Genomic DNA, 27,265 nt, shown 5'->3' with positions numbered 1-27,265 from the left:
GCGAATGAGGCGCCTCCTTCCCGGCCTTCCTTTATGGGGCCCGTGTGCGTTTTGCTCCAAAGTGGCGACCCCAAAGGAGGCCTATGCGCCGCGGGACGTTTTTACCGGCGCCGTTGGCCGGCTGGACGCCTTCCTGGAGAAGAAAGGCCGCGGGGAAAAGCCCCGAGAGGCGGGTTCCCGGCGCTGCTAGACGGCGCCGCGGACTCCGAGTCTCCTTTCCAGTTCGGTGCGGGGAAAGTCGCTGCGGCGCCCTGCAGGACGCAAAGGAAAGAGGGTGGGGGGCTGCGAACCGGTGCCAAGGCCCTGGCGGGGGTCTCTCTCTCCGCCCCTCCGTCGGGGAGACCTGGCAGTCCTGCATTCCGGAGGAGGAGCAGGGCAGGAAGGACGGGTCGCCGCCGGTGGGCAGAGAGAGGCGGAGGGCGGCCCTTGCTTTTGTCTTCTGAAGCCATAATGTCCCTGTTTTAAAAACAAGAGTCCGCTTTACCACGAGAAGCTGTCCTTGTCGCAAATGAAAACACCAGTTGGTGTTCAATATTATTTTTTGTGGGGTGCCACACCCGTGGAGCGAGACTCCAAGCGGCCGTGTGATGCTTGCTTGGCGCTGCTCCCAGTTACACTTTCCCCGTCTCGATTACGGACCCTCGGATAATGCGCTTGAGGTTTACCTGCGAAGGTGAGGAAATTGACGCAACGGATGGGAAGGTGGTTCCTGGTGCCCTTCAGAATCGCCCCCCCCCCTTTATCTCACAAAAACCTTCTCAACCTTCAAGCCCTTTCGCTACTCTGTAGGCAACGAGATCAATGCGCATCACTATTAACATTTTGGTTTTGTTTTACAGTTTTTGTAAAAGGCTCTGCGGTCTGCTCTTTAAACAGTCAAGCGGTATATAAATCTTAGGAAATAAATAAGAGGGATTTCAAAATGCGAGGGGACGGGGAGAGATGCTTCTCCGTGGGCCGAGGAAGTGGGAAGAGGACCGGCCTGCACCTGGCGCAGGAACCCCGAAAGCGAGGGGGATCTCCTGCTGCCCCCGTTCTTCCCGAAGTCCTCTGGCTGCTGCTCCGCCTTTTTCTTCGAGTTAATCGTTTTAATATTTCCAGATGGGAAGTAACCATTACGATTTGGCTGAAGCGTCGTCTGTTAAGAAAATCCAGGGATCCAATGTATCTGTGGAGTTTTTCATTGATGCTGAAAAACAATAAAATTCGATTATATCTAGATATCTCTTTCGAGTGATTCTGTCGTCCCAGTCGCGAGTCTCCGGTCTTTGAGTCGCTGGCCGGACGCCGGCTCTCGGAGGGCTCCTCTCCAGACCCAAACCCACCAACCTGGGGGCATCTGCCCCCCCCCCAGATCATGTAAAACAATAGAAATACTTAACTAACTGACCAATCAAGCCGGTTCTGCTCCCCCTAACAAAACTCCTGGCTCCCCGCTCTCTCCTCTTTTTCCCACTGCAGGATCTGATAAACTCCTGTCACGTCGCCTCTGACTCCCCTTTCCCCTAAGCTAAAAAGTCCCAAACGCGGGAAATCTCTCCATGATCCCCTGGAACATTTTGATTGCTCTTTTCTGAGTCTTTCCCGGGTCTTCGATATCCTCTTTGAAGCGAGGCGACCAGAACCGCCCACAGCACCCCAGCGTGTCCACACCATAGACTGGTATAAAGGGCACTGTTAGCACAATATCTGATTTCCAATTCCTTTCCTCGTGATCCCGAGCAGGGCGCTGGCCTTTTTCACAGCTGCTAAGCAAATGTCTTTCCTCTCCACCCGCCGCCAGGTCAGACTCTGTTTAGGTGAAATTAAGCATATTAAATTGAATTAATAATAATAAAAAAAATACCCCGACATGCAACACTTTACGCTTGTTTATACTGAATTGCTTTGGACTTTTTAACGCCCATTCGCTCAGTTTGGAAAGGTCCTTTCGGAGCTCTATTGGACGTGTTTATTTCAGGACGCTTAACAATCTGGTAATTTCAGCAACGTTAAAATGCGCAGGTTCCTATAGCGTTGCCCTTTCTCCATCGCATTCTCCATTTATTTCTGCTCGCTTGTTCCTGCGACTTAACCCATTCCTGGCCCGCACGAGGAGGAGCTCTCCCCGGCGCTTGCCGGGGGGGGCACTTTAAGGAGAAGCCCATGCGCTGCAAACGGAGCCGTGTTTCGGGCGGCTGTCTTTGTGACGGGAGAGTCTAAAGCCGCCGCGGAACTGCAATGCTGTCAGCGGACCACCTCACAGGGCTGTCCTGGGGCAAGATTTCCCAGCCACATACCCTCCACCTGCCATTTCTCCCAGCCTGCAATATCCCTCCTCCGCTTCGCCAACGCGTAAAGCCAAAATGCAGACCAAGAAAAAGGCACTAGAAATCATTTCATTATATACTTACCTGTATGTACACTTTGCCTTCACAACAACCTTGCGAGGTAGGTGAGGCCAAGGCCTCCTTCGGCCGCGAAGCACGCGCCCCCTTGAGAAAGAGGAAGGGAGAGAGAGGAATGGCCAAAAAGAGAAAGGTGGGGGGTCTCTGCCCCCGTCCAGGGTGATGCCTGGTGCAAAAGGCAGCTTGTTCCCCCACCAAAAAGTATCCAATTACAAACCATCTGATCAAAAATGAAACATAAGAAATTTAATTATATATGATGCACGCTTCCAGAGAAAAAAGCAAAACAAACCGAAAAGAAACGATCGTATGATGAAGTTATGCTACATGATACATACCAAATGCATCAATATACGTGTATACATGACGACACCTGCCTTTTATTTATGAAGATGCGGTTTTGTTTTAATTGGTTTTAGTCTTTCTGTGGTATCTGCGAGTCGCTCTGAGTCATATCCACAAGTAAAGCCACGAAGACATTTAAATAATAATAATAACAGCAACTATACATGAGATAGATGATAGATAGATAGATATTATAAGGATCACATATGACGATTTAAGGAGATCCCTGGGTTTGGCGGGCCCTCTGGCACCGCACACCCGAGAGGGCCGCCAGATGCGCCCCCCCCCCAGCCTTGGAGCAGGGGATCGCTCTGCGTCAGCGCCCGGCAGAACGAGGAGGTCGTGCGGGAGATACAAGGAAGTGAGCGAGCAGCAGACAGGGGCCACCGCCAAGAAGGCCTTGCTGCGGAGGCGGAGACAGCCTTCCTTCCCTGGTGTGGCTCGCTTCCCGGGAAGCAGCGTCGCCCTACAAAGGAACCAAGAAGTCAAATGCAAGGCAGACTTCCTGGACGCGCCTTGAAGAAGGAGCCTCGCCCATCGCCGAGCACTTTTTGCGGGCTGGGGGAGTTGTAAGCAGGAGACCGATCTTCCTCCCCTGGGTCGGGAATCGCCGGGAGGGGCTCCTCTCTCGGCAGCTTCATTCATTCATTCCTTTTACGTCCTTGGAGGTGGTCACACGGTTCCCCCTCTCCTCAATTAATCCCTACAACAGCCCTGTGAAGAATTATTATTATTATTAATTTTCTATGCCGCCCTCGCGGTATAGCATGCATTCCATGATAACCAACAAAAGTAATAGCCCGCCTGCCCAGTTTCAATGGCCTGGTCTCTCTCTCAGTGAGGGGGGATTCGAACCCTGATCTCCCAGATCCTCGCCCTCATTTGATCCTCCCAAAGGGATCCTCCTGCAAAGGGCGGTCAGGCTGAGAGAGAGGACGGGCCCAGGAGCTTTTCTGTTGTGAGTCGCCCTGGGATCTTCGAGGGAAGGGCGGCATACAAATTAAATCAATAAGAGAATATCAATAACGGCCGAGTGGGGCGATTCGAACCCTGATCTCCCCCAGACTGTAGTCCGGCACTCTAACCATTAGGCCACACTCCCCCCCCCCAGCCCCGACAAGGACACGGTCGGAATCGGATCCCCCGACGGGAGCCCGGAATTGCCCCATTCGGACCGCGCGAGGGCTGCTCTCCCCTTTCTCGCCTCTGTTCCCTCCGTGCGCGCGGTGCCTGACGGGAATGGTAGTTTCGCGGAGGGAGGCAGAGCGGGCGCCGCCGATGACGTCCGCTACGTCGCCCTGCGCGCCTCCCGGCAGGCTTTGCGGCTGCCGGCGCTGGAAGAGCGGCGCGAGGCGGCCAAGATGGCGGCTGAGGAGGCGGCTCGGGCGGGAGGGCGGCGAGGCAGCAGGTGAGGCGGGCGAGGGGCGGGCGGGGCGGGCGGCAGGTGAGGCGGGCGAGGGGCGGGCGGAGGGCGGCGAGGCAGCAGGTGAGGCGGGCGAGGGGAGGGCGGCGGGGCCCAGGGCGCTCTGCCCGTGCTCAGAGGCGGCCTTCTCCTTCCCGGCGCAGCGGAGCCCCCGCCCTGGACAGCCTGGGGTGCCGCCCGCCGCTGACGCCGGCGCTCTCGCCGCGGAAACGGACCACGAGCCAGTCCAAGACGGAGCCGCCGCTGCTGCGGACCAGCAAGCGCACCATCTACACGGCCGGCCGCCCGCCCTGGTACAACGAGACCGGCACCCCCTTCAAGGAGGCCTTCGTCATCGGTGAGCGGGGGGGGGCGGCGGGAGGGAGGGACCCAGGCGCCCGCGGAGACGGCAGGAGGGGCTGCCAAGCCCTCGCAACTGCAGCACCTGCTGGGCTTGGGGGCGCCGTCTGTCGCGGGGGCCGCCTGAGGACAAGGAGGCGGGGGGGGGGCTGCGGCCCGGGGCAGGCGGGGGAGAGGCTGGAGGGATGGGGGACCCCACCCAGCGCTTCCTGCATTTGCCTGCAGGGGGAGGGGGCAGCTCTTTCCGGGGGTCTCCCTCCTCCCTTGGTTCTCTCTTGCCTGCTGAGTCACCCGATTGCTTCCTGGCAGTCAGAGGGGCAGAGATGACTTCAGAGTGCCCTTTCCTTGGGTGGGAAAGGTGACGCCTGCATTGCAGAGGGTTGGGCTAGATGACCCTTGGGGGTCCTTCTAACACTACAGTTCTGTGATTCTGTGGGTGCAGCTCTCTCCCCCTTGCCTTGTGCCGCGGAAGAGCTGGCCTTGGATCATTTCCCCCTTCAAGGCTGGCCAGGACCTTGCCTCGGTGGCGGAGCCTCTTGGCTTGCCCTCTGCAGCTGGGCCCCTCGGCTGAAGGGTCCCGGTATCTCATGGGCCTCCCTCTCTCTCAGGCTTGTGTGGTGGAAGTGCCTCGGGCAAGACCACGGTGGCCAACAAGATCATCGAAGCCCTGGATGTGCCTTGGGTGGTGCTGCTCTCCATGGACAGCTTCTACAAGGTGGGTGGGGTCTCCTGCCCAGCTCCAAGCCCAGATCTGATGGGGGGGGTCCCCTCTGCCTCTCTGATCCGCCCCTCCCTCCCCCTGCGCTCTCCCAGGTGCTGAACAAGGACCAGCAGCAGCTGGCTGCCTGCAACGAGTACAACTTTGACCACCCCGATGCCTTTGACTTTGACCTGCTGATCAGCGTCTTACGGAAGCTCAAGGAGGGCAAAAGTGTCAAAGTGCCCGTCTACGACTTCACCACGCACAGCCGGAGCAAGGAGTGGGTATGTGGGGCGAGACTGGGAAGAGGGAACTGAGGCCTCCTCCCTCAGTCTTTGCTGCGTCATTCCCTCAAGGCCCAAAGGAGCCGTCCTCCGTGAGGCTGGGCGGAAGCCACAAAGGGACCTGCGTTGTATTCCGCAGCTGCAAGGAGTGGCACAGTTTGCTTGCGTTTACCTGAATCTGAAGTCAGTTTGTGAGGGGAAGCAGGGAGCAGAAGCCGCATTTCTGCACAGGGCTGTTTTGAACCAAAAGACCGCTCTGCGGGTGGGTGGTGTCCCCGAGGCGCTGCCAAGGTGTGCTGCTGTCTTCCTGCTGCTCTGGTCCCTTACAGCCGTGTCCCCCTGCTTGGGCCCAGCTCTGAATTCCCAGACTTTGTGTTGCTTCTGAAGCCCACTTGGGGTGAGGAAGGGAGCTCTTCTTCTGGGCTGCGGCCTCTGGGAAGACTCCTCTATGTGTGATCCTCATCCTGGCATTGCCCTTCTCTCCTTTCACTGATCTATGGTAATTTGTTTATTTTCTGCCTTTGAGGATACAAATCCTTCCAAGGTGGCATATGACTCAAGTCAAAATATGATGATAAAATCAAAGTGACTGTCCTGAATTATAGTTCATTGTGGTCCTTCCCAAAGGAGTGTGGGTGTCTGTAGATCCTGGCTGGAGCTGGAGGTGTGTGTGTTAAACTGGTAGAAGAGGAGATTCTGGTCTGCAGAATGTTGCTTTTTTGGTGGGATGGACAGTATATTATTGAGTGCTCAGCGGGAGGGTTAATGCTCTTTTATGAGCACCAGCACCCTGAGATCCCGGAAGAGAACGCAGAACAGGCCTTGTCTGTTGGTGTTGTAGGGACATCTTCTGGGGGTGGGAGGAGCGGTGGGGGTTTGAGAGCAGAGGACAGATCTGTCAAGGATGTAGAACCGCTTTTGTTTTGAAATCAGTAGCAGAGGCTGCCCACCCCTTTCATTGAATCTCTCCCCAAGGATGGTGCACCAACTCTTTTTGTGTCTGTGTCTGTAGGGGTGAGGGAATGTGCACACTCCCATGTGCGGCTTTCCTGTGGGGGCTCTTTGCCCCTTTGGGACCCAGATGTACGTGGGACGGCAAGGCCCAGGAGGCAGGCTGGTGGGACTGAGTCTGGGCTCTCTTGGGAGGGAGAGGTTGCCGTCCAGCCTGGAAGAGGCCAGGAGACCAGGAGACCATCTCCTGGGTGGCTTGAAAAGAGGGTGGGACAAATTCACGGAGGGGAGGGCTATCCATGGCTACTAGCCAAGATGGAGGCAGCCGTGCTTCTCAATGGAAACCACAGGAGGGCCGTGTGCTGCTTGGGGGTTTCCCTCAGGCAGCTGTTGAGCCACTGTGAGAACCGGATGCTGCAGTCAGTGGGACCCCATTTGGCCTGATCCAGCAGGTTCTTCTGAGGTTCGTATGGGTGCTGGGTGCTCCCCAGGTAGTCTGATACATCCTTCCTCCTCTCTCTGCAGAAAACCATCTATGGGGCCAATGTGATTGTGTTTGAAGGGATCCTGGCCTTTGCCAATAAGGAGCTCCTACAGGTATGGAAAGAGGGGGTGTTCCAGGCAGGGGCTACCTTACAGGCCCTGTTTCCCAAACATGCAGGAGGCTGCCTCCCCAGGACCCACATTTGGGCTGGCCAGAGGGGGAGGCCTCCCCACAGAGGCCTGAGCCTCCCACCCTCTTCCTCGCGACTCCTGCAGCTCCTGGACATGAAGGTGTTTGTGGACACCGACTCGGACATTCGGCTGGTGCGGCGCCTGAAGAGGGACATCATGGAGCGTGGGCGAGAAGTGGCCGGCGTCATCAAGCAGTACAGCAAGTTTGTGAAGCCGGCCTTTGAGCAGTACATTGAGCCCACCATGCAGGCGGCGGACATTGTGGTGCCGCGAGGTGAGGCCCACTGGGTCTGCGCAGGAGGCGGCTTTGTTCCCTGTGTCCCCAGAGGGCGTTGGGGGACGCTGGGAGATCCCTCTGGAAAGGGGGGAGAGGCTGGGTGGGCAGGATCTTTCTCCCTTGGACCCCCCGAGTGGGGGGGGCAACCCCCTCTTCTCCCTTGGACCCCGCTCCCTCTGCGTTCAGGCTGGCTGCTGCACTCCTTCCTGCTCTTAGTTCTTTGCACGGGAGTCACCAATCCCAGTTTGCAGCTGCCACCACTCAAACCATGAAGGTGGAATTCGGCATTAAACCTCTGCTAGGTTTCTGCAAGGCATGTTGAGGCCTCCAACTGGGGGGCTCTAAATGAGGATCAGGCAAAGGCATGGGGGGCAGGCCAGGCTCTCCTTGGCACCTAGATGGGTTGGCTGTGGAACAGAGGCCCCCTGCCCCTGAATACACCTTGGCTGGAGATCCTGTTGGGGGGGCAGTCACTCTCACCTCCTGTGTGTGGGCATCTCAAAGGCCTATGTCTGGCCCCTGGGAGAACAGAATGCCGGGCGCGATGAGCCCCTGGCCCGCTGTACAGGAGAGAGCTCTCAACTGCATTCTATAAAGTATCTGCCAGTTGGGTACCGCAATACTTTACAAAACCATTTCTCCCCTCCACAATCATAGGAGGCCTGAAAAATCTCTGGGAGCTTCACCAAGGATTGAGCTAATCTCTGAGCCAAATAGAACCGGTTCATGTACTGGGCAGGACCCTCTGGTGCAGCCAGCAGGGGTCAGTAAGTCCCTGTAGGCATTTCAGAATATTTAGGAGCCCGTCTGCAAAGCATCTTGGGATTGTGGAAGCAGGAACTCAAGATGTCCTGGTATCCCGGGAAGGAGAAGGGGCCTGGCCAAGATGCCACGTGGGCAAAGGAGTCGACCTCTCTCCCCTCAAGAGATGGACCTTTAGCTGTTTATCCATTGCTTCACAACACTTGGAAGCGTGGTCTGAGCTGGTGCCCAGGGCCTCTCCTCTTTTAAAGCTCTTCAGGTTGGTGGCCATCGCTGCCTCATGTGGAAGGGAGTTCCATAGTTTAACTCTGCCCTGTGTGAAGGAGTCCTTTTCTTTTATCTGCCTTGGATCTCCCGGCATTTGGCTTCCCAGAGGAGGAAGTGCCAGAGCGCCAACTCTGCCCTCCCTGCCCTGTTGGAGCAAGTGCGCCCAAGTCTTTCTGATGGGCTCCTCTCCTCCCCCTTTGCTGTTTCTCCAGGTGGGGAGAACTTTGTGGCTCTGGATCTGATTGTCCAGCATGTGCACAGCCAGCTGGAGAAGGTGAGGAGGTCGGTGGGGGGGGGCCTTTGGGGCAGCATGGGGTGGGCGTGGGGACCTGTCTCCACTGCTGCAGGGTGGTCCACAACCCCGTGCGGTCACTCTTCCTTCTTCTCATCACCCGCTTCTTGGCACCTCGGTCTGTCCTGGTCTCAGCCTGGCCCCGGCCCTGGGCAGGTGATCCCTGAACGAGGCTCAGTCCCGCGCTGGGCTGCCCCCCAGTGACAGGGCCTGGGGTTGGGAGGTGGGAAGCCTGTGGGGGCAGAGCTGGGGGTGTGCAGTGACGGCTGTTCTGTGTTTCTCTCCACCTCCCCCCGCCCCCCCCCTGTAATGACTCTGCTGCCTCCCGCTGTGGGCCACTCCTGCCACCGCTCAGCGCGAAATCACGGTCAGGTATGACGGCGGCCCTGAAGGAGCAGAGCTTGGACCCTCCCCCCCCCCAAAAAACCCCCTTCCTGGTGCTTTCCCAGCCACTCAGCAAGCCAGCCAGCGAGGGAGCAGGGGGGGGGCTGGGCCCTGCAGCTGGGGGGGGGAGAAGGCAAGGAGGGGGTGCAGGTTGTCTGGGGAGGGGACTAGACCCACCACTTACTGGGGCTGCGTTGTGCTGCCAGGCCTTTCTGGCTGGTTCCCTTGGGGAGCATGCTGGCTTGGGCTGCCACCTCTGGCAAGTTCCCTCCGCCTGCTTGTCTTTGGTGGGGCTGCTGATAGGCTTCCCCTCTGCATTCCTGGGGGAGCTCCAGCCCTCTTTGGGGCGCTTCTGCTTCACCAACCCCCCTCCCTGCTTTTTGAACCCTGCTTGCTGGGTGGCAGCATCTGTGTGGACCCTGCATTGCAGGGGACTGGACTAGATTCTACGTACGATTATCTGTTTGTTGGCTAAATTTCTTAGTCGCTTTATCTCGCCCAAGGCAACCCAAAGCGACCTGCAACCACCAGAGCAACGTTCTCCCCTGCCTTGCCTTGTCCTTCCTGGCTGCTGGAGGGGGGAGAGAGGGGGAGGAGCTGCTCTGGGCCTTCCTTCAGTGGGGTGCAGGGGGAGATGTAGGCTGCCCCCTCGCCTGCCTGGGTCCTGTGGGGCACTCCTCCTCCTCCTCTCCCCCTCCTGCCACCCCCCTGCACCTGGCAGGAAGCCGCTGCCCTCGTTGCCCTCCTCCCTAACACCCTGTCTGTCTGTCTGTCTGTCTGTCTCTCTTCCTTCCCTCCCTGCTGGCCCTGGGCGTCTTCACCAGAGGAAGCTGCGCTGGCATATGTGAGGACACTTGGTCTCCTTTGGCTCTTCCCCGCTGCGCCTCCCGCCCCTCCCCTGTGTCTTGTGCTCGGTTTTGAGTGGGGCGGAGTGTGGGGAGAGGAGGGGCAGGGCAGAGCGGAGCTGGTGGAGAGGAAGAGGGACAAAGTGCGCCTGACTCCTCTGGGCGAGGACCCCAGGGATGGGGGGCAGGCAGGAGCCTCCACCCTCTGGCAGAGTAGTGCATGTGGCAAGGAGCCCCCTCCCTGCTGGGAGACGAGGGCAGCCCCCTTTGCCTGCTTGGCGCCAAAAGGCTCCGTAAACGAAGGTTGCAGTTGCCAAAACTGAATGTCCAGTTGCCATTTGGGGACCAGGCGGCTTGAAAGTTGTATTTTTCAATATGTCTTTGGTTCCTGAAATTCATTCTCATTGTGCTGATAAAATATAGCTGGTAGAATTCTGCAGGATGTGTTGCTAGAGTGTGAAAACAGTCCAGACCCAAGATTCCCCAGGCAGGCGCCTCCAGGCAGTGGTGATGTCAGGTGGCCTCCTGGTGCCTGGCCATCTTCACTTGGTTGCAAGCGGCCAATAGCCAGGTGCAAAATGCGCCTGGAGAAATTCTAGCGCTGGCCCGGGGTGGAGGGGCTGGGAATTTGGACTTCCAGTGGCAGGGGGATTATCCAAGAACTCCCTAGAGTGGGAACAGTAAGGGGGGGTTTCTTTGAGGCGCAGTGGGGTGGCCCCACTTTCCCCCCGGGTCAGGGCATTGAGGGATGTGAGCCAGGCGAGGCGGAACTGCATGGGGAGCAGCTGGCCCTGTCCTGTAGCCGGCCAGCCGACCCCTTGCTGGGGAGCTCTCAACTTCTCCTCCTCCTCCTGCACAGAGCAGCCTTGGCCTCGGCCCACCAGGGACAGCCCTTGCCAAAGACCCTCAGTGTCCTGGACAGCACACCCCAGGTCCGCGGGATGCACACCATCATCAGGTACTGGGGGGTGGCAAGGTCTGAGAGGGCTGGGTTGGGGGGCAGGGGAATCGGCGCTTCCTCCTTTGATGGAGGTTTTGAAGCAGAGGTTGGGTGTGTGGGGTGGATGAGTAGGAGAGGATCTTTTATCTAGTAATGATCCTTTCACTTGTGAGAACACAAATACCTATTTCAGTAGAATTGAAAATCGCTATCTATCCGCCTCTGAAAACTATTAGGACACACTTGCATAAGTTTTTAGAACAACGATGATATCCAAGGATGCTTTAGGCAGACTTCGGTTATCTTCTCCCTCTTAACAAAAAAGAGTCACTCAGACTAAGTAAGAAAATACTGTACAAAGTTTACTCACATCATAGTCTTGCCAGGATTCAACAGTTACAGTGACGAAAATCAGGCAGGCAGTAATCCTTAGACGCCACAAATATCCAGATCAAACTGGAGATTGCTTTCTGGAGGAGAGCAAAGAAACGTCCTTCCCCATCACAGGTAGGAAAAAGGGCGTGTGGTGACAGGAAGAAGTGGAGATGGTTTCTATGGTTCCCCTTCCTGCCAGAAAGGTTTAGAGGAGATGCCCCCATAGAGACCCCTGTCTGGGACTATCTAGCCGCCATGCAACTTGCGATTTGGCTGCAGATCCTCCCGCAAGATGGGCACTTTTTAGGGAAGCTTCAGCTGCCACTCTTAGCATTGTGGGGGGCTGGACTAGAGGACCCTTGGGGGTCCCTTATAGTTCTCCGATTCTGACGCTGTGCCAATCCTGCCTTCTCCCCTGCCTCTGCTTCCCCACCCAGGAACAAGGAGACCACCCGGGACGAGTTCATCTTCTACTCCAAGCGCCTCATGCGCCTGCTGATTGAGCATGCCCTCTCCTTCCTGCCCCTCAAGGTGTGTGCGCCTCCTGCTCCCTTTGTTGCATGGCAGGAGTGGACTAAATGGCCCTGTCGGGACCCATCCACTTCCAGTTCTGGGATTCAGCATGCCACAGGAGCCCCCGGAGGTGGCACAGCCACTCCCAGGGTGAGCGCGATGGCTGGCTGGCTGGTTGGCGGTTGGCAGCTCCCCCTCGTGGGCAACGCCCAAGAGCCTGCCGGGCTCTCCTGCCTCCTGCCTACCCTTGTCTTCCGTGGCCTTTTGCAGCCGGTGACGGTCGAGACGCCGCAGGGGACAGTCTACGAGGGAAAGCGGTTCCATCGGCAGCGGGTGAGTCACGCTCCGTGCACGGAAGGGTCTCAGGCTCCGCTGGGTGGGAGATGACTCTGGCTGGCAGCCAATGCGCAGGGCCTTTCCACAGGAGCTGCTGCTGCTGGGTCTTTGGCCCAGCCCTTGCGCTGCCGAGCTGTGGGCTTCTCCCCATTGGACGTAGGGCAGGGGCGATCCTGTCCCGGGTGCTGAGGGCCGCCAGAGACGAGTTCCTCTGCTTCCTCCTCTCCCAGATCACAGGCGTCTCCATCCTGCGGGCGGGAGAGACGATGGAGCAGGCTCTGACGGCCGTCTGCAAGGACATTCGCCTGGGCAAGATCCTCATCCAGACCAACCACAACACGGGGGAGCCAGAGGTAGCGAAGGGGAGAGGGCTGGCGGGAGGGCAGGGGCCGCCTCTCCCCACGGCTAAGACTGACCTGCGCCCCCTTCCCCCCCTCCTCTTGCAGCTGCACTACCTCCGGCTCCCCAAGGAGATCAGCGAGGACTACGTCATCCTGATGGACAGCACGGTCTCCACGGGGGCAGCAGCCATGATGGCCATCCGAGTGCTGCTGGTGTGTGGGGAGACCTTGGCGAAGAGGAGTGGGGGGCAGGGGGGAGCTTGTGGGGCTGGGACCCCTGCGTGGGGCTGCTCAGGGCCCAGGAACAAGCAGGCCTTGTTTGCCTGTGTTTTTGGGGGAGGGCAGGCAGGCGACCGGAAGAGGGTTATGATTGCCAGCAGAGAATCAGAGTTGGCAGGGGTCCCCTTGAGTCATCTAGTCCAGCCCCCTGCCATGCAGGAGGGAGTTTGGAGGTGTGCCTGTGGAAAGCAGTGTGTGCCAGACGCAGTTTGGGGCCTGCTTGGCTGCTGGCACTGCCCTCCAAGTGATGTTTGCCATCTGTGCACTGGAGGTGGCAAGTCTAGAGGACCCCTGGGGGTCCCTTTCAACTCTGTGTCTCTCTGCCTCAGGACCACGACGTCCAGGAGGACCGGATCTTCCTGCTCTCCCTGCTGATGGCCGAGATGGGGGTCCACTCGGTCGCCTACGCCTTCCCCCGGGTGCGCATCATCACCACAGCCGTGGACAAGAGGGTCAGCGAGGAGTTCCACATCATTCCAGGCATTGGTGAGCAAGAGCTCTGCTGGGGGGGGGGCTTCACCTGCTCCTGAGAGGCCCCCACTTCCCGTGGAGGGGCAGAACCAGCTCAAGGTGGGGGGCTCTGTTCCCTGTCAGAGAAAGAAGCTGCTGCCCTGGGAGGGAGTTTTCCGGTTCCCCGATGGGCGGTGTTGCCAGTTCCCTTGTGGGCTGGGAGGGGAGAGAACTCTTGTGCTCGGATCCTGCTTCCTGGTTTGCTCCCATAATGGGCGTCTGGTCGGCTGCTGTAAGAACAGGATGTTGGCCTAGATGGGCTACTGGCTGGTCCCAGCAGACTTTTCTTAGTTCTCATGGAACCTCCACATCTAGAGGAAGTCTGTCTAGATTCCTGAGTTCTTTGGGGGTGTTTGGTGAGAACAAGAGGCTGCTCGATGCCCCCTTGGGCCTGATCCAGCAGGCTCTGTTCTCCTCCCTTGCCTGCCTCTGTGACCCCTGCGGCTTGCCTTTCCTCAGGGAACTTCGGCGACAGATACTTTGGCACCGACAGCGCCCTGCCCTCCTGGTACGAGGGAGACTGCATGGACTGCTGAGCTGGCCTCGCTTTTCGACAGGGCTGGGGGGTGTGGAGGGAGCTGGACCCCCTGCGCCGCCAGACCTTGTGGGCGCTGCTGTGACTGCATGCCTTTCTCCCGGGGAGGGGAGAGTGCTGCCGCCGCCACTGCCCTCCATCTCCATATTTATTGGGGTCCTTTCTTCCTCGCCAGCGCTCTGGCTGCTGGCCCATCCGGGGCTAAAGTGGCTGCAGTGAGGTCCGCTGCACTCCTCGGCAGGGACGCTCCCAGCTCGAAGGGACCCCCCTGCTACATCCTGTCCTCGGGACACCCCCCCATGACTCCCCCTGTGCTGCCGGGGCTCAGGGCCAGCCGGGCTGTGCAGGAAACATCCCTGGCCGCCTCTTGCCCTCGGAGCCAGCGGGCCATGGCGCCAGCCGCCCCCCTCCCTTTCTCATGCCTCCCCAGGCAGGTGGACCTGCACTCCAGAGGCCTGGGGGGGGTCCCTCCTCTCCCACCCCTGTCCTTCGCCTAAGGCCAGCCGGCCAGCCTGCCTGCCTTCCTGGACCACCTCCTCCAAGTACTGTACGGATCTGCCTTCTTTGCTTTTGTACGTGATAATAAAGACCAAGAGTGGCCCCTGCTTCTCCCCTTTTTCAGTTGGGGGAAGGAGGGTCTGCAGAGGGGAACACACTGGGGGGTGGGGGCTCTGGGCTTGTTCAGATTTGCCCCGGCTGGGCAGATGGCAAAGGGGTCACTTCCTTCAGCACAGCGTGTTCAAGGTGTCACTCTCAGTTTGAATGGCAGTCTTCCCATTTAGAAGACCATATAATAAAACAGGCGACTCCTGTGTAGTATTATGTGATACCATATAATAATACAAGTGTGAAAATCGGACAAGGGGGGGGAGCACCCTTTAAATGCTCTCTCTGCCGCTCTCTCCCAAGGATATAGAGTTCCAAAATTATCCACAACTCAAACTGAGGCTCTGGGACTGGCTGGACGCTTCTCTGCCCTCACTGAAATCCCCTTCAGACTCTGGGGAGGGTCTCCTCAAGAGCCAAGAGGACTTTCTAGCTTTCTCCCTCCATTTCTGGGTATGGATTATATTATTTAGATAATCACTTCTTTGGCGATCCCTCGTAGCCGAGTAAGATAGTCTTCCATAAACACGGTTTTAACAAGGAGTCCGTAAGTGACTGTGGAGGCCAATTCTGGATCCACACGTCCTTCCACAGTGGGGACATTGGTTTCCAGGCAGGAGTTGACCACGGTGAGGGATTGCCAAGTGTGCCTTCTTCCTCTTAGCACCTTTCTCCCTTGCGTCCTGAGTTTGAGCATCTTCAAAGCCCATGACACCTTTGGTCAAGGCTGTTCTCCAATTGGAGCGCTCGTAGGCCAGTGTTTCCCAATTGTTGGTGTTTATACTACATTTTTTAAAGATTTGCCTTGAGAGAGTCTTCAAACCTCTTTTGTTGACCACCAGCATTATGATTTCCATTTTTAAGTTCAGAATAGAGTAGTTGCTTTGGAAGACGATCATCAGGCATCCGCACAACATGACCAGTCCAGCGAAGTTGATGTTGAAGAATTAGTGCTTCGAAACTCATCAACTTTGCTTCTTCCAGTACACTGGTATGTTCATATATGCAGCTGTGCACTAGTTGATTGCACACAGGTTTATGGGCAGACACCTGTGTACCAATACCTGCAATGGGAAAATACCTTTTATTATAAGGAAGGTCAGCCTCCAGCCTGATGGAAGAGAAGAGCTTTTCTGGTGAAGGACGTGGATGATGCAGTCCTAAAAAAGAACCAGGCGCCCCATTGAAGTCAGGAAGACCCCCTGGTGGTGCTAGACTCCCACTGCCCCCGAGTACTGAGCAGGTGGTCTGATGGGAGTCCAGTAACCTCAGGCTCCCCCCCCCCCCCGCAGTAAAGAAGGGTTGGGCAAATGGGTGGAAGTGAATGTCCGGCGATGGCGGAGGGAAACCTCCAGGCGACTATTTCAGTGTGTTGGGGCTGCCCTTGAAGACAACTCTGAAGATTCCTGCCTGGGGTTCCCTGCAGAGCTCTCAGAACCAGTTTCATTTCAAGGCCCAGTTCAAGGTGCTCAATTTTTAAAAAGACATAGTGCAAAAAACATCAATCATACTGATACAAAAGGAAAACTATAATAGATTGGAGGGGAAGGAAAGACCCAACATTAATTCCTGGGATTTGTATACTCACAATCTAAGGCATTGAGAAATTGCTTTATTATACAGTCGTATCTTGAAAGTTGAATGGAATCTGTCCCAGAAGTCCGTTCGACTTCCAAAACATTCAGAAACCAAAATGCGGCTTTCAATTGGCTGCAGGAAGCTCCTGCAGCCAATTGGAAGCCGCGTCGGATGTTAGGCTTCCAAAAGAACGTTCACAAACCAGAACACACTTTTGGGATTGCAACATTTGGGAGCAAAAACATTCGAGAACTAGGCTGTTTGACTTCCTGTACCCATAGATCTTAGGGTGGTTAACAACACAAAATCACAATATAAAATACAGAAAATACTTTATCCTAATCATCTAAAATATATCGTTTCCACGAACTTAGTTGAACCCTATTTTTAAGGAGTGGGGTGTCTATGTTCTATTTCTGTTCTGCTGACGTATAGCAAAAACAGAACAAATAGTGTAACAATTGTCTGCCTTGGGTTCACTCCTAGTTACTGTAGGGTTGGAAGGGTCCCCCGAAGGTCATCTACGCCAACCCCTTGCAATGCAAGAATCACAGCTAAAGAATCTCAGACAGGTGTCCTTCCAGCCTCTGCTTAAACATCTCCAGTGAAGCCCACCCCTCTCTGAGGTTGCTGGTTATTACTGCCGCTTGTGGGAGGGAGTTCCATAGTTCCTTCTTTTTGCCCTGAATCTCTCAGTCTTTGGCTTTCCTGGATTCCCCCCTTGGAGTGGGCTGCAGCTGCCCCATAATACTGCATTTGTAAGAACTCTGGAGTCCCCTGCATCTTCACTGTATTTTCTTTGGCACCTGCTAAAAACTTTTGCTTGGCTATGCCCATCCAGCTGCTTAGGAAGATGAGGTACTTTTAATCCCTTTTAGTATTTCAACTTTTGTCTGTTTTCGCCTAAAGTAGCCAAATCTTCGAGTTAGTGATGCCTGGTTGTGAATTTCTTAGCTTACCAAGAATTTGCGTAAACCAAAATACAAAATCAGTGCATCAATTTCATGACTCCAGAGTTTTCTGGGAAAAGGAGACCTGCCCTTTCCCTTCCCCTAAATCCAGCGAGCTCTTCTTCTTCTTCCTCCTCCCTCCTCCTCCTCTTTCCTCGGCTGCTCACCCGTCGCTCGGGCGTCTCTCTCTCTCTCCCGACCAATGGCAGCCGCGCAGCACCCTCCGGCTCCTCCCCTTGGCATCCGGCGCCGGGAAGAAGGAAGCCGGAAGCGCGGAAGGCGGGCCGCTCTCTCTTCGGAGGACTGCGAAGTCCCGCCCTAGTGCGCCTGCTCCCTCAGCTGCTTCCGTGCCTGCGCAGTGCCGCCGCCTGGTCCTGCTCGCTCGCTCGCTCGCCGACCGGGAAGCGGAGGAAGAAGAAGAAGAAGAAGAAGAGGAAGAAGCGGAGGCCGCGGAGACCCGCCGGGTGAGCCCGGGGGGGGGGCGGGGGGGACCCCGGGCCCCGCCTCGCGCGCCTCCCTCCTGACGTCACGCCCCGGGCATTGCGTCACGCGGGGGCTTCCCGGGGCCGAGAGATTTCCCCCCCGGGCGGGCGGGGGGGTGGAGGGGGCAGCCGGGGAAGAGGGGTCTCTCCCTCCCTCCCGCGTGGAGGGCGGCCTGGGGGGGGGGGGAGGGAGGGGGTGGGGTGGGGGTGGGGGGTCCTCTCTCCCCTCCCCCCCCCCGTGGCCTCGTTTCGGGCTAATCCGGCTCAGCCCTTCGGCCTCGCAAAGCCAGATCAGGCGGGCTTAGCCTGGCGGGGCCAGAGGGGCGGGAGAGAAGGGGGGGGGAATGGCTCCTTTCCCCCTATGGGGGGCACAAGAGCCCCCATGGAGTCCTGATGGGGGTTCCCTATCGGGAGGAGGAAAATAGCAGAGGCCAAGCGGGGAATCTTGAGAAGCAAAGCAGCTCGGAAGCCTGATCTTTATTAACTGCTGCAACGGGGAGGGAGGGAAGAGAGGAACCCCGAACATTGGTGTGCAAGCTCTTCTTTGTAGCTCAAGACCACCCCCCAAAACAGCATGCATACGTCACAGAAAGCGGGGGTCCCCAGCAGAAATTGGCATAGCTGTCAACATTTCCCTTTTTTCAAGGGAAATTCCCTTATTCCGAATAGGATTCCTCGCAAGAAAAGGGGAAAGTTGACAGCTATGGAAATTGGAGTGTGTTGCTTCTCTCCTGCCTGTCTGATCATGTCTTACTTGGCTGCCTTTTCTGGGTAGCCTGGCCATTCCTTGGAGACAGTCAATACTTAGTTCCTGAAACTATACGGAGAGTGTGCTCAGCTTCACAGATTCTTGCCGGACTGTATTTGCAGAGAGGTGCACGCCCAAAGTCCAAAGACAATCAGAAAGCTTTCCCCATTTCCTTCCTCCTTGCAGAGAAATACTTGTGGTCTATTTGGGAGAGTCAGAATGGCTCCAGAATTGCTCTCCTGTACTATTTCAGACACATGATTTATATACTTGTGTATGTGTTTGCCTTGTACATTTACGAACATTTAATTTACATATATAAGACCTTAGAGTTCCTGTAACAGGCAGTTGCCAGGCTGGGGGCAGCTGGTGTCCATCTGGGTGGCTCAGCCTTTGCCTTTGCCTTCCACCCCCTGGGGCCCATCAGCATCTTGTGGGGCTTGGCATGGGGAGCTGCCCTTCTCCTCCCCCTCCACCCACACTTTAAAACCTCTTAAGAAAGGTTTTCCGCATGTGTCGTCTGTGTTTATGGCACTTCTCTTCCGCCTTTTCCTCCAAGGAGCTCAAGGTGGGGGGCGTGGTCAGTCTTCACGAGAGCCCTGTGAGGTGGGCAAGACTGGGAGAGAGGAGACCAGCCCCCCAGGGAGCTTTGCGGCTGAGTTGGGCCCTGGGGCCTAGTCACTCCTCCCCAGCCCAATTCTCTAACCACTACACTGCCAGAAAATACTCCAACAGGGGTTGGAAGTTGCATATTATTACAAAGGCACATGTAAGCACAGAATGGTTTCTCAGTTCCTTTTTCATAGATTCATAGAGCTGGGAGGGATCCCAAGGGTCATCTAGCCCACCCTGTCCCCCAGCGCAGGTGTTTTTTCACCCTATGTGGGGCTCGAACCCGTGACCCTTAGATCAAGAGTCCGATGCTCGACCAACTGAGCTGTTCTTGATTTTACCATCTCAAGCTTATCATCTTATACCACCACACTCCCTTTTTTATCCTCCTGTAATGGAGGAGTGTTTGATCTGCTGGCTGGGTGCCCCACCCGACCCTGCCCAGCCCCTTTTCCATGCCAGGGTCCCTTTCCAGAGCCACCAAGGCTGTGCCAGGCAGAGGGCATTTGCCAGCTTTCTGTCTGTCTGTCCTCATGCCTCACCCCAGACTGGGCCTGAGGTCTGCTCTTTTGGGGGGAGTGGGCAGGAACCCCCCCACTCTTGAGAGTTGGAGGGAGACCTGGCTGGGCATGCATCCTGGGGGGGGGGGTTAGGGTCTCTTCCTCACACCCCACCCAGAGTGAGGTGATGCTGTTTGTTGAGGTCACTTGGGTCCCACTGCCTCCCACCCCAGTGTGATCTCTGGAGCTTGTTTGGCCTTGGCCAGGGGTCTCCTGAGACCTGGGGCCACACCCAGCCCCTCGCTTGTAGAGTCAGAAGGGACCCCCGAGGGCCATCTAGTCCAGCCCCTCGCAATCCCTGACCCAGTTCTTTTGTGCTACTCAATCTAGAGCAAGATGGCGGACGCCGGTCGGCCGCAGCGGAAGATGTCACGGGCCGGAGAGAGTTTGTACTGCATCCTGGGCCTGGAGAAAGGGGCTTCCTCTGAGGACATCAAGAAGGCGTACAGGTGGGCTTCTCTCCTCTGCCCTCTGCCCGGAGGTGGGCTTGCAGGGGCTGCTCCCACTCTGCTCTCCTCCTGCCCCCAACCACATCTGGGTTCTTCCCCAACCATTTTTGCTGGCAGGATTCCCAGTAGGGCGTCTGGGTGGCGGCTTTGAGAACAGGCTAACTGGGGTCTAGATGGTCCCCCTTTGACCCAACCCAGCGGCAGGGCTCTCCACATGGATAGGCTAGCAGAACCTCCATGCCCAGGGGCAGTCTACCCCTGAATACCAGGTGTGGGGGAACCGTAGAGTTGCAAGCAGGTCCTGCTTGTGGGTCTCCCAGTGGGTGGCCACTGTGAGGGTGCTGGAATAAATGGACACCCCCCCCATGCCCTGACCCAGTGGGCTCTTCGTACATTTGTACGTCATCTGGCTTAAATAAGGAGAATTCCCAATCCTAGAGGAGGCAGCAGAGACTTGTGGGGCAGGAGGGCGGCATGCAGCTTCCTCTTGCCCCCCCCACCCCCAGGGGGGGCTCAGCCCTTGCCAGCACCTGCCCCTTCCTTCATCTGCCCCCTTGTTTCCTGGTCACATCGGTGCAAACATCCCAGTCATTGGGAGCACAGGATGAGGCCTTCCATTTCCCAGCTCCCTTTTCTTCAAAAAAGGCAAACATCCTCAGCCTTTGTGCATGTGCAGAGTGGGGGCCTTGGGCAGGCGTCTGGTGACATCTCAGAAACTGAAGGGGGCGTCTTCTGCCCTCTGGGTGCTTAATTTGTGTGGGGCGTCCATTGGCCTCAGCATCCGGGTTTCCTTGACCTGGAAGCCTTCTGTCCCCCTGGGCATTGTGTCTCTTCTCCCTCCACCCCCCTGAGCGCATTTGCTCCGAGTTCAAGGCAGCCTGGCTGCTCCTTTCCAGCCCGGAGAGGCGAGGCGGATCTCAGAGATGGGCTTCTTCCTGCCCCTTAGATTTGGAAATCCAGGTTTTCTCTAGCCATTTCTCTCCATGCTTCCGAGTTTCTGCAACCTTGTGAAGCTTTGTATTAGAATTCTAGAATTGTGGAGTTGGAAGGGACCCCCCCCCCCAGGGTAGGGGCATCTAGTTCAACCCCCTGCAAGGCAGGAATCTCGGCCAAAGCATCCAGGACAGAGGGCCATCTGACCTCAGAGCCTGTTCCACGATCACACGGCTCTTCATGTCAGAAAGTTATTCCTGGCGTGGAGTCAGAATTCCCTTTCTTTGAATGGATTTTGAATCCGTTAATGCTTTTGATTTCCCCTTGGGCTCCGCTTGCCCCCAACCCTGCTGCCTTCCCCTTTCAGGAAACTGGCTTTGAAGTACCACCCGGACAAGAACCCGGAGAATCCCGAAGCCGCGGAGAAGTTCAAGGAGATCAACAACGCCAACACCACCCTCAGCGACGAGAACAAGCGGCGGATCTACGACGAGTACGGCTCCATGGGGCTCTACGTCTCGGAGCAGTTCGGGGAGGAGAGCGTCAAATACTACTTCCTCATGTCGAAATGGTGGTTCAAGGTGGGTGGCTGTCCTCTGGGGGCGGGGACCAAACGCCCCCCACCCCTGAGAGATGCAGCCAAGTGCGTGTGAGTGACAGAGGACGCGTATGGGGGTGTCATCCCCCCATGTCTTCCCACACACACCAGCCAGAGGTTTAGGAGCTTTTGCTGGAGTTACAACATGTGTTTGTTATGAATTTGTGCTTGCCATTAGCCTTATGCCCACTGGCCTTCTTCTGATCACAGATTCATCTCTGCTACTAGGATTAATCTTAATGCCACTTCGTTTTAAACGCCCTTGCAATTGTTCCCACTTGCTTGTTACTATCTTTCAATCTATATTTCATATTTTGGCCATCATACCTGCTAGTTCAACATATTCTTTTAGCTTAAACAGCCATTGGTTCTTTGTCAGGAAGGCTTTCTCTTCCCACATTTTTGCATACAGTATTTTTGTGGCTTCTATACGCAAGTATTGAAATAGGTTTTGAACTTTGTCTGATATTTCCTGACCTACTATTGCTAACAGGAATGCTTCTGGTTTTTTTTTGGGGGGGGGGGATGTGTACTTAAGCATCTTTTTAAACTTGTCAGATACAGTGGAACCTCAGAGTTTGAACGTATAGTGGTACCTCGGGTTAAGTACTTAATTTGTTCCAGAGGACTGTTCTTAACCTGAAGCACCACTTTAGCTAATGGGGCCTCCTGCTGCCGCTGCGCCGCCAGAACACGATTTTTGTTCTTATCCTGAAGGAAAGTTCTTTACCTGAGGTATTATTTCTGGGTTAGCGGAGTCTGTAACCTGAAGCGTATGTAACCCAAGGTACCGCTGTAATCCGTTCCGGAAGTCCATTCGAGTTCCGAAACATTCGTAAACCGAGGATCAAAGGGCTGGCAACAAAATCCATTGAAAAAATGGAGAAACGCGCCTCAGAAGCCGTTCGACTTCCAAGGTGCGTTCGAAAACAGAAGCATTCACTTCCGGGTTTCCAGTGTTCGGCTTCCAAAATGTTCGGCATCCAAGATGTTTGAAAACCGAGGTTTGACTACTATTTCCCATTTTTTTGCGAATTTGCATTGCTGCCACATGTGAATTAAACAGCTCTCTGTATCTGAACATATCCAACAGAAATTTGATCCTCTTTTATACATTTTGGTGAGTTTTTTGGGTATCAGATATCATTTTTACTGGGTGTCATGTGCATCATTTTTTGAATGTTTTCCCTAATTGTGTAACATGCTGAAAAAATTATCACGTTTTTCCAGTTTTTCCCATGCTGAAAGTTCTATATTGTACCTGAAATCTGATGCCCAGTGAATCATCGCTGGCCTCACAATCTCATCCTCAGTTTCCCTTTGCTTTATCGTTTCTTTCCTAATATGGAAAGAGAATCCACCACCTTCTGAGGTTAGGGAATCAGGGAGTGGGAGCTGTCCGGGACACTTTCACAATAAGGGTCTGTGCCAGGGTCCAGAAAGTTCACTGAGGGATATAGATTATATACAGTGGTACCTCGGGTTACAGATGCTTCAGGTTACAGACACTTCAGATTACAGACTCCGCTAACCCAGAAAGAGTACCTCAGGTTAAGAACTTTGCTTCAGGATGAGAACAGAAATCGTGCGGTGGCAGCAGGAGGCCCCATTAGCTAAAGTGGTACCCCAGGTTAAGAACGGTTTCAGGTTAAGAATGGACCTCCAGAACTAATTAAGTTCTTAACCCGAGGTACTGCTGTATTCTGGTTGTGCCAGCTGTATCGATGCCATTCTGTTTCGTAATAAACCACGGGGCAAGTTCTGGTTGCCCTGTGCTCCTGACCGGCCGCTCTGCCCCTCTCCGCAGCCCCTGATGGTGTGCTGCAGTTTGATCACCTGTTGCTGCTGCTGCTGCTGCTGTTGCTTCTGCTGTGGGAAGTGCCGCCCCCCAGAGGAGGAGGAGCCCTACAAGTATGTCAACCCCGAAGACCTGGAAGCCCAGATCCGTGCTGAGAACGAAGGTATGACTTTGAAGGAGGGGGCGGGCTTTCTTTTTTGCTATCTTTGGGTGCTGACCCTTTGAAGCTACAACTAATCCAGAATGCGGCAGCTACACTGGTGACTGGGAGCAGCCGCCGAGACCATATAACACCAGTCCTGAAGGACCTACATTCGCTCCCAGTACGTTTTCCGAGCACAATTCAAAGTTGGTGCTGACCTTGAAAGCCCTAAACAGCCTCAGCCCAGTAGACCTGAAGGAGCGTCTCCACCCCATCATTCAGCCCGGACACTGAGGTCCAGCGCGGAGGGCCTTCTGGCAGTTCCCTCCCTGCAAGAAGCCAAGTTACAGGGAACCAGGCAGAGGGCCTTCTTGGTGGTGGCACTTGCCCCGTGGAACACCCTCCCATCAGATGTCAAAGAGAAAAACAACTATCTGACTTTTAGAAGACATCTGAAGGCAGCCCTGTTTTAATGTTTGATATTACTGCTTTTTTATTATTGTTCTTGGTGTTCTGTTGGGAACCAACCAGAGTGGCTTTATTTTATGGAGCAGAGTCTGTGGGGTCTGCATCTCTGCCAAGGGCCTGGAGGGGGAATTGCCTGCTCCTGGGCCAGCCTTTGGGGGTCTCTTGACGGCAGCTGTGCTTCTTTCCTTCCCAGCAGGCGGCGGAGATGCCATCCGTATGCAGCCCACAGCCAGCACCTCCTTGCACACCACAGATGAGACACAGCGGCAGCACAAGCCCTGACCCGTAAGCAGAGCGGGCGCCCTTGTCGGGGGGGGGGCAGTGGCAGGGGGAGGCTCTTCGCGTGGGAAAGGGACCCCAAGGGTCATCCATTCCAGCCCCCTGCAATGGCGACAACCACAGCCGAAGGTGGCTTTTCCTGCAATCCCTGCGGGAGCTGCTACTTCCCAGGACTTGTGGGCAGAAACACCCCACACAGAAAGAGTCTTCGCCTGGCTCCGAGGGCTGAAGCCTTTGAAGCAGCTTTGAGGGGGTGGGTGGGGAGACGAGGAGAAGCCCCTGCCGAGCAAAAGGCTGGTCGGTGGGTCTCAGTTGGCCATTTAATGCCCAGCTCACATGGTTGGCATGCCTGGCACAGATCCAGGCGAATGACGCAGCCAAACTGGGTGGGTCAGTTGGCAATCTGCAGCAGGGGCTCCATAGTTTCGTAGGGACCCCCAAAGTCCTGCAGTGCAGGAATCTCAGCTAAAGAACCCCGAGCAGATGGCCACCCAACCTCCAATGAAGACGAGTTGCTTGCAGCCCCTTCCTCCCCCACCAGGAGGGTTTGGGGGGCTGCTGGGGAGGGGCTGGTCTCTCGCCTGCTGCTTGGCAGGGGGTGCTGTGCCAGACAAGGCCCTGCTCAGGTCCTGAGGGTGCCCTTGGGGGTTCGCAGGCTCTATGGGGTATGCCAGCCATGGCTGCGAGCATCAGAGGGCACCCCGGGCTCTCTCTCTCCTGCTCCCCCTCCTTTGCTTGCAGAGGAGAGGACTCGGGGTGACGCTTGGCTTTGGGGGCTCCTGGCCAGGATGGCTCTTCTCTGGCTCGGCCTCCTCGGTCGGAGGAAGCGACACTTGTGCCACCAGTTACTGGAAACTGCAGGAGAGGAGAGTCTCTCTTGCACCCGGATACTGCTTTGGGGCTTCCCAATGGGGAATCGGGGGGTCCCCTTGGGCCTGATCCAGCCTCCAGGCTCCCTGCAGGTTCTGAGATCCAAGCTGCTCCTCCAGTCCTTCTGCCAGGCCCCCCCCATCTCTCACCCCCCTCTTCTCTCTTCCCTGCAGAGTTCAGCCGACGGTCAGAGCACAGCCCCCCCTCTTCTGCAGCCATTCCAGAGACCACCCCCAGGCCCACATGGCTGAGTCAGGCCTGCCGCTGCACTCTGGGGCAGAGAGACCCCCACCCCCCACCCCGGGGGTCCTTGCCAAAGGCAGGGGGACCACACGCCTGGCTGACCCCCCCACCGTCATTGGGAGTCTTCTCAGGGAACCGGCTGAGGGCACAGCGGAGGAGCAGGAGCAGGAGGAGAGCAACTTCCAGCCTCGCAGGGAGCTGGCGGGACCAGAGAGGTGGCCCCCCTCCAGTTTAGGGCTGGCAGAAGACGTTGCCCGCTGCCAGCCCACCCGCTCTTTCCGGACGCTTTCTGACCCCCGGCTCTCTCCTTGGCCAAAGGCTCCTGCTCCCCAAGGCCAGGCAGCCCCTGGGGGCACGGCTGGGGGTTCCCTGTCGAAGCAGGGGGGTTGTGGGGCTTGCCAGCCCTGCCCCCCTTCTGCCCTGTGCATCGGTGCCAAAGTGCATTTGTGGGGCCAATGCAAGCGAGTCCCTGCCCCCCTCCCTGGCTGGTGGGTTGGGGGGCTCCCTCCCCCTCTGCCCTGAGCTGCAGATGCTCTGGGTGGATTCAATCACTGTGCGGAGGGAGCCTGGTCCCCCCCAGCTCCCTCCCTGGCCCTGCTGTGGGGCAGCCCCCTCTCGGGCAGGGCCCCTCTCTCCACACTGTGACAAGGAACTTCTCTAGGGTTTACGGACACAATTAAATGTTTCTGAAGGAAGAAGCTGCTGTTTCTCTGCTGTCAGTCCGCCTCTGGGGCATCTCGCTGAAGGGGACCCCCCAGGGTCACTGAAGCCCCCCCCCCCAACGCAGGAATCCCTGCTGAAGCATCGCCGACGGATCTCTGCTTGAAAACCTCCAAGGAAGGACAGCCTGTGGCCTCCTGAGGGAGCTGTGGCCGTCAGGAAGTCCTCCCTCAGAGCGCAGTGCTCCTCAAGATGCCCAGGAAGATGGAAGATCCAGGAGAGAGAGAAGGAACTCCTTTTCCACAGAGTCAAACAATGGATCTCACTTCCGCAGGAGGCTGGGGACAGACGGGGTTGCAGGGCAGCAACTGCCGCCTGGGGGTGCCTCTCTCCCAGCCTGCCAAATCCAGCTGTTTCCCCCCCATCCATCCATCCAAGGAGGGCCTGGGTGGGAGTGGGGTGGAGAGGGGAGGCACCTGTGGGGCAGGAACATGGGGAGGCCAGGGGGGAGGCTTGGCAGCCCTGTCCTTGCCAAGGCTGAGCATTCGGCCCGTTAAGTATTTTTGGAGCCTTGATTTAATGAGGAGAAGCGAGGACGGCCCTCGAATTCTCCGCAGGCCCGGCAGCAATGCTGAGCGGGCGCCTTGTCAGGGTTAGGGTTCGCGTCCGGATGGCCTTGGTGGCCACCCAAGGGTGTCGCTGGTGGTGACAGCGGCCTGCAGGCCGTTCCCTGGACCAGGGAGAGGCCTCTTGCCCTGGCCACCCTTCCCTGCGTCCATACTTTTTTATTAAAAATAATAATACATAAATGCACAGTATTTAATTTCCAGCGTCTCTGGCCTGGTTGTGGGGAGAGGTCCTCCAGCTGCTGTCTGGGCGGACGAGAGCCCCCCCCGGCAGTTGGGGGAATTACAAAGAGCCCCCCCCCCTTGCTGGCCACAAGCCCTCCTCTTGTGGGGGAGGGAGCGGCCTTTCCTGAGGGTCCAGAAAGCGCAGGGACCCCCAGAGTAATAGCCTGCAGTGTCGCCTTGGGGCTGCCTTTCGCTCATTCACACACGCAGAATCCCAGCCCTCCTCAATGTTTCTTGCTCTACACTGACTGGGATCCATTGTGTTTTGCCGCTGGATATCTTGTGCGGAAAGTTTGCAGCGTTTGGGACTTTTTACCTTAGAGAAAAGGTGAGGAAGAGGTGACACAGTCGCAGTTTATAAAATTCTGTGCAGCGTGGAAAAAATGGTAGGAGAAAAATTATCATAACAGTAGGAACTCGTGGGCACCCAATGAAGCCGAGTTGCGGAAGGATTAAAGAAAGTCCGTCTACATGCAGTTAACCTGTGGAACTCCCTCCCACAGGGGCTGGAAACCTCAGGAGGGAAGAGTTGCTCTTCTGCATGGATTCTGCTTGCGGGTTTCTCCTTAAAGGCTTCTGGTCAGCCACTGTGAGTACAGGAGGCTGGGCTAGAGTGGCCTCCGGTGTCCCGGTCCACCAGGACTCATCTTGCACTCTTATTAGGACTGGATGATATAT

At 56.5% G+C, this 27,265-nt stretch overlaps 2 protein-coding genes across 3 annotated transcripts; both read left to right on the top strand.

Moving 5' to 3' along the window:
- Positions 1–4,062: 4,062 nt before the first annotated feature.
- On the top strand, positions 4,063–14,365 carry LOC308474568 (uridine-cytidine kinase-like 1). The gene is made up of 15 exons (XM_081001044.1): positions 4,063–4,140; positions 4,299–4,492; positions 5,103–5,209; positions 5,308–5,478; positions 6,955–7,026; positions 7,189–7,378; positions 8,623–8,684; positions 9,058–9,074; positions 10,791–10,889; positions 11,684–11,777; positions 12,030–12,092; positions 12,326–12,448; positions 12,542–12,649; positions 13,045–13,201; positions 13,685–14,365. The coding sequence occupies exons 1-15, from the start codon at positions 4,094–4,096 to the stop codon at positions 13,759–13,761; spliced, it is 1,581 nt and encodes a 526-aa protein (XP_080857170.1). The 5' UTR covers positions 4,063–4,093; the 3' UTR covers positions 13,762–14,365.
- A 2,851-nt stretch (positions 14,366–17,216) lies between these two features.
- DNAJC5G (DnaJ heat shock protein family (Hsp40) member C5 gamma) lies at positions 17,217–25,774 on the top strand. Of its 2 annotated transcripts, XM_081001215.1 has the most exons (6): positions 17,217–17,358; positions 19,627–19,745; positions 21,046–21,259; positions 23,084–23,237; positions 23,878–23,969; positions 25,007–25,774. In XM_081001215.1, exons 2-5 carry the CDS (start codon positions 19,633–19,635, stop codon positions 23,964–23,966), a joined length of 570 nt encoding a protein of 189 aa, XP_080857341.1. In that variant the 5' UTR covers positions 17,217–17,358; positions 19,627–19,632; the 3' UTR covers positions 23,967–23,969; positions 25,007–25,774. The 2 variants fall into 2 exon arrangements, with proteins under 2 accessions (XP_080857341.1, XP_080857342.1); XM_081001216.1 differs by lacking the exon at positions 17,217–17,358.
- Positions 25,775–27,265: the final 1,491 nt, after the last annotated feature.

This window comes from Podarcis pityusensis (assembly GCF_964106645.2).
Source record: "Podarcis pityusensis genome assembly, chromosome: 3".
Lineage (NCBI taxonomy): Eukaryota > Metazoa > Chordata > Lepidosauria > Squamata > Lacertidae > Podarcis > Podarcis pityusensis.
This window is presented reverse-complemented; position numbering and strand designations above follow the sequence as displayed.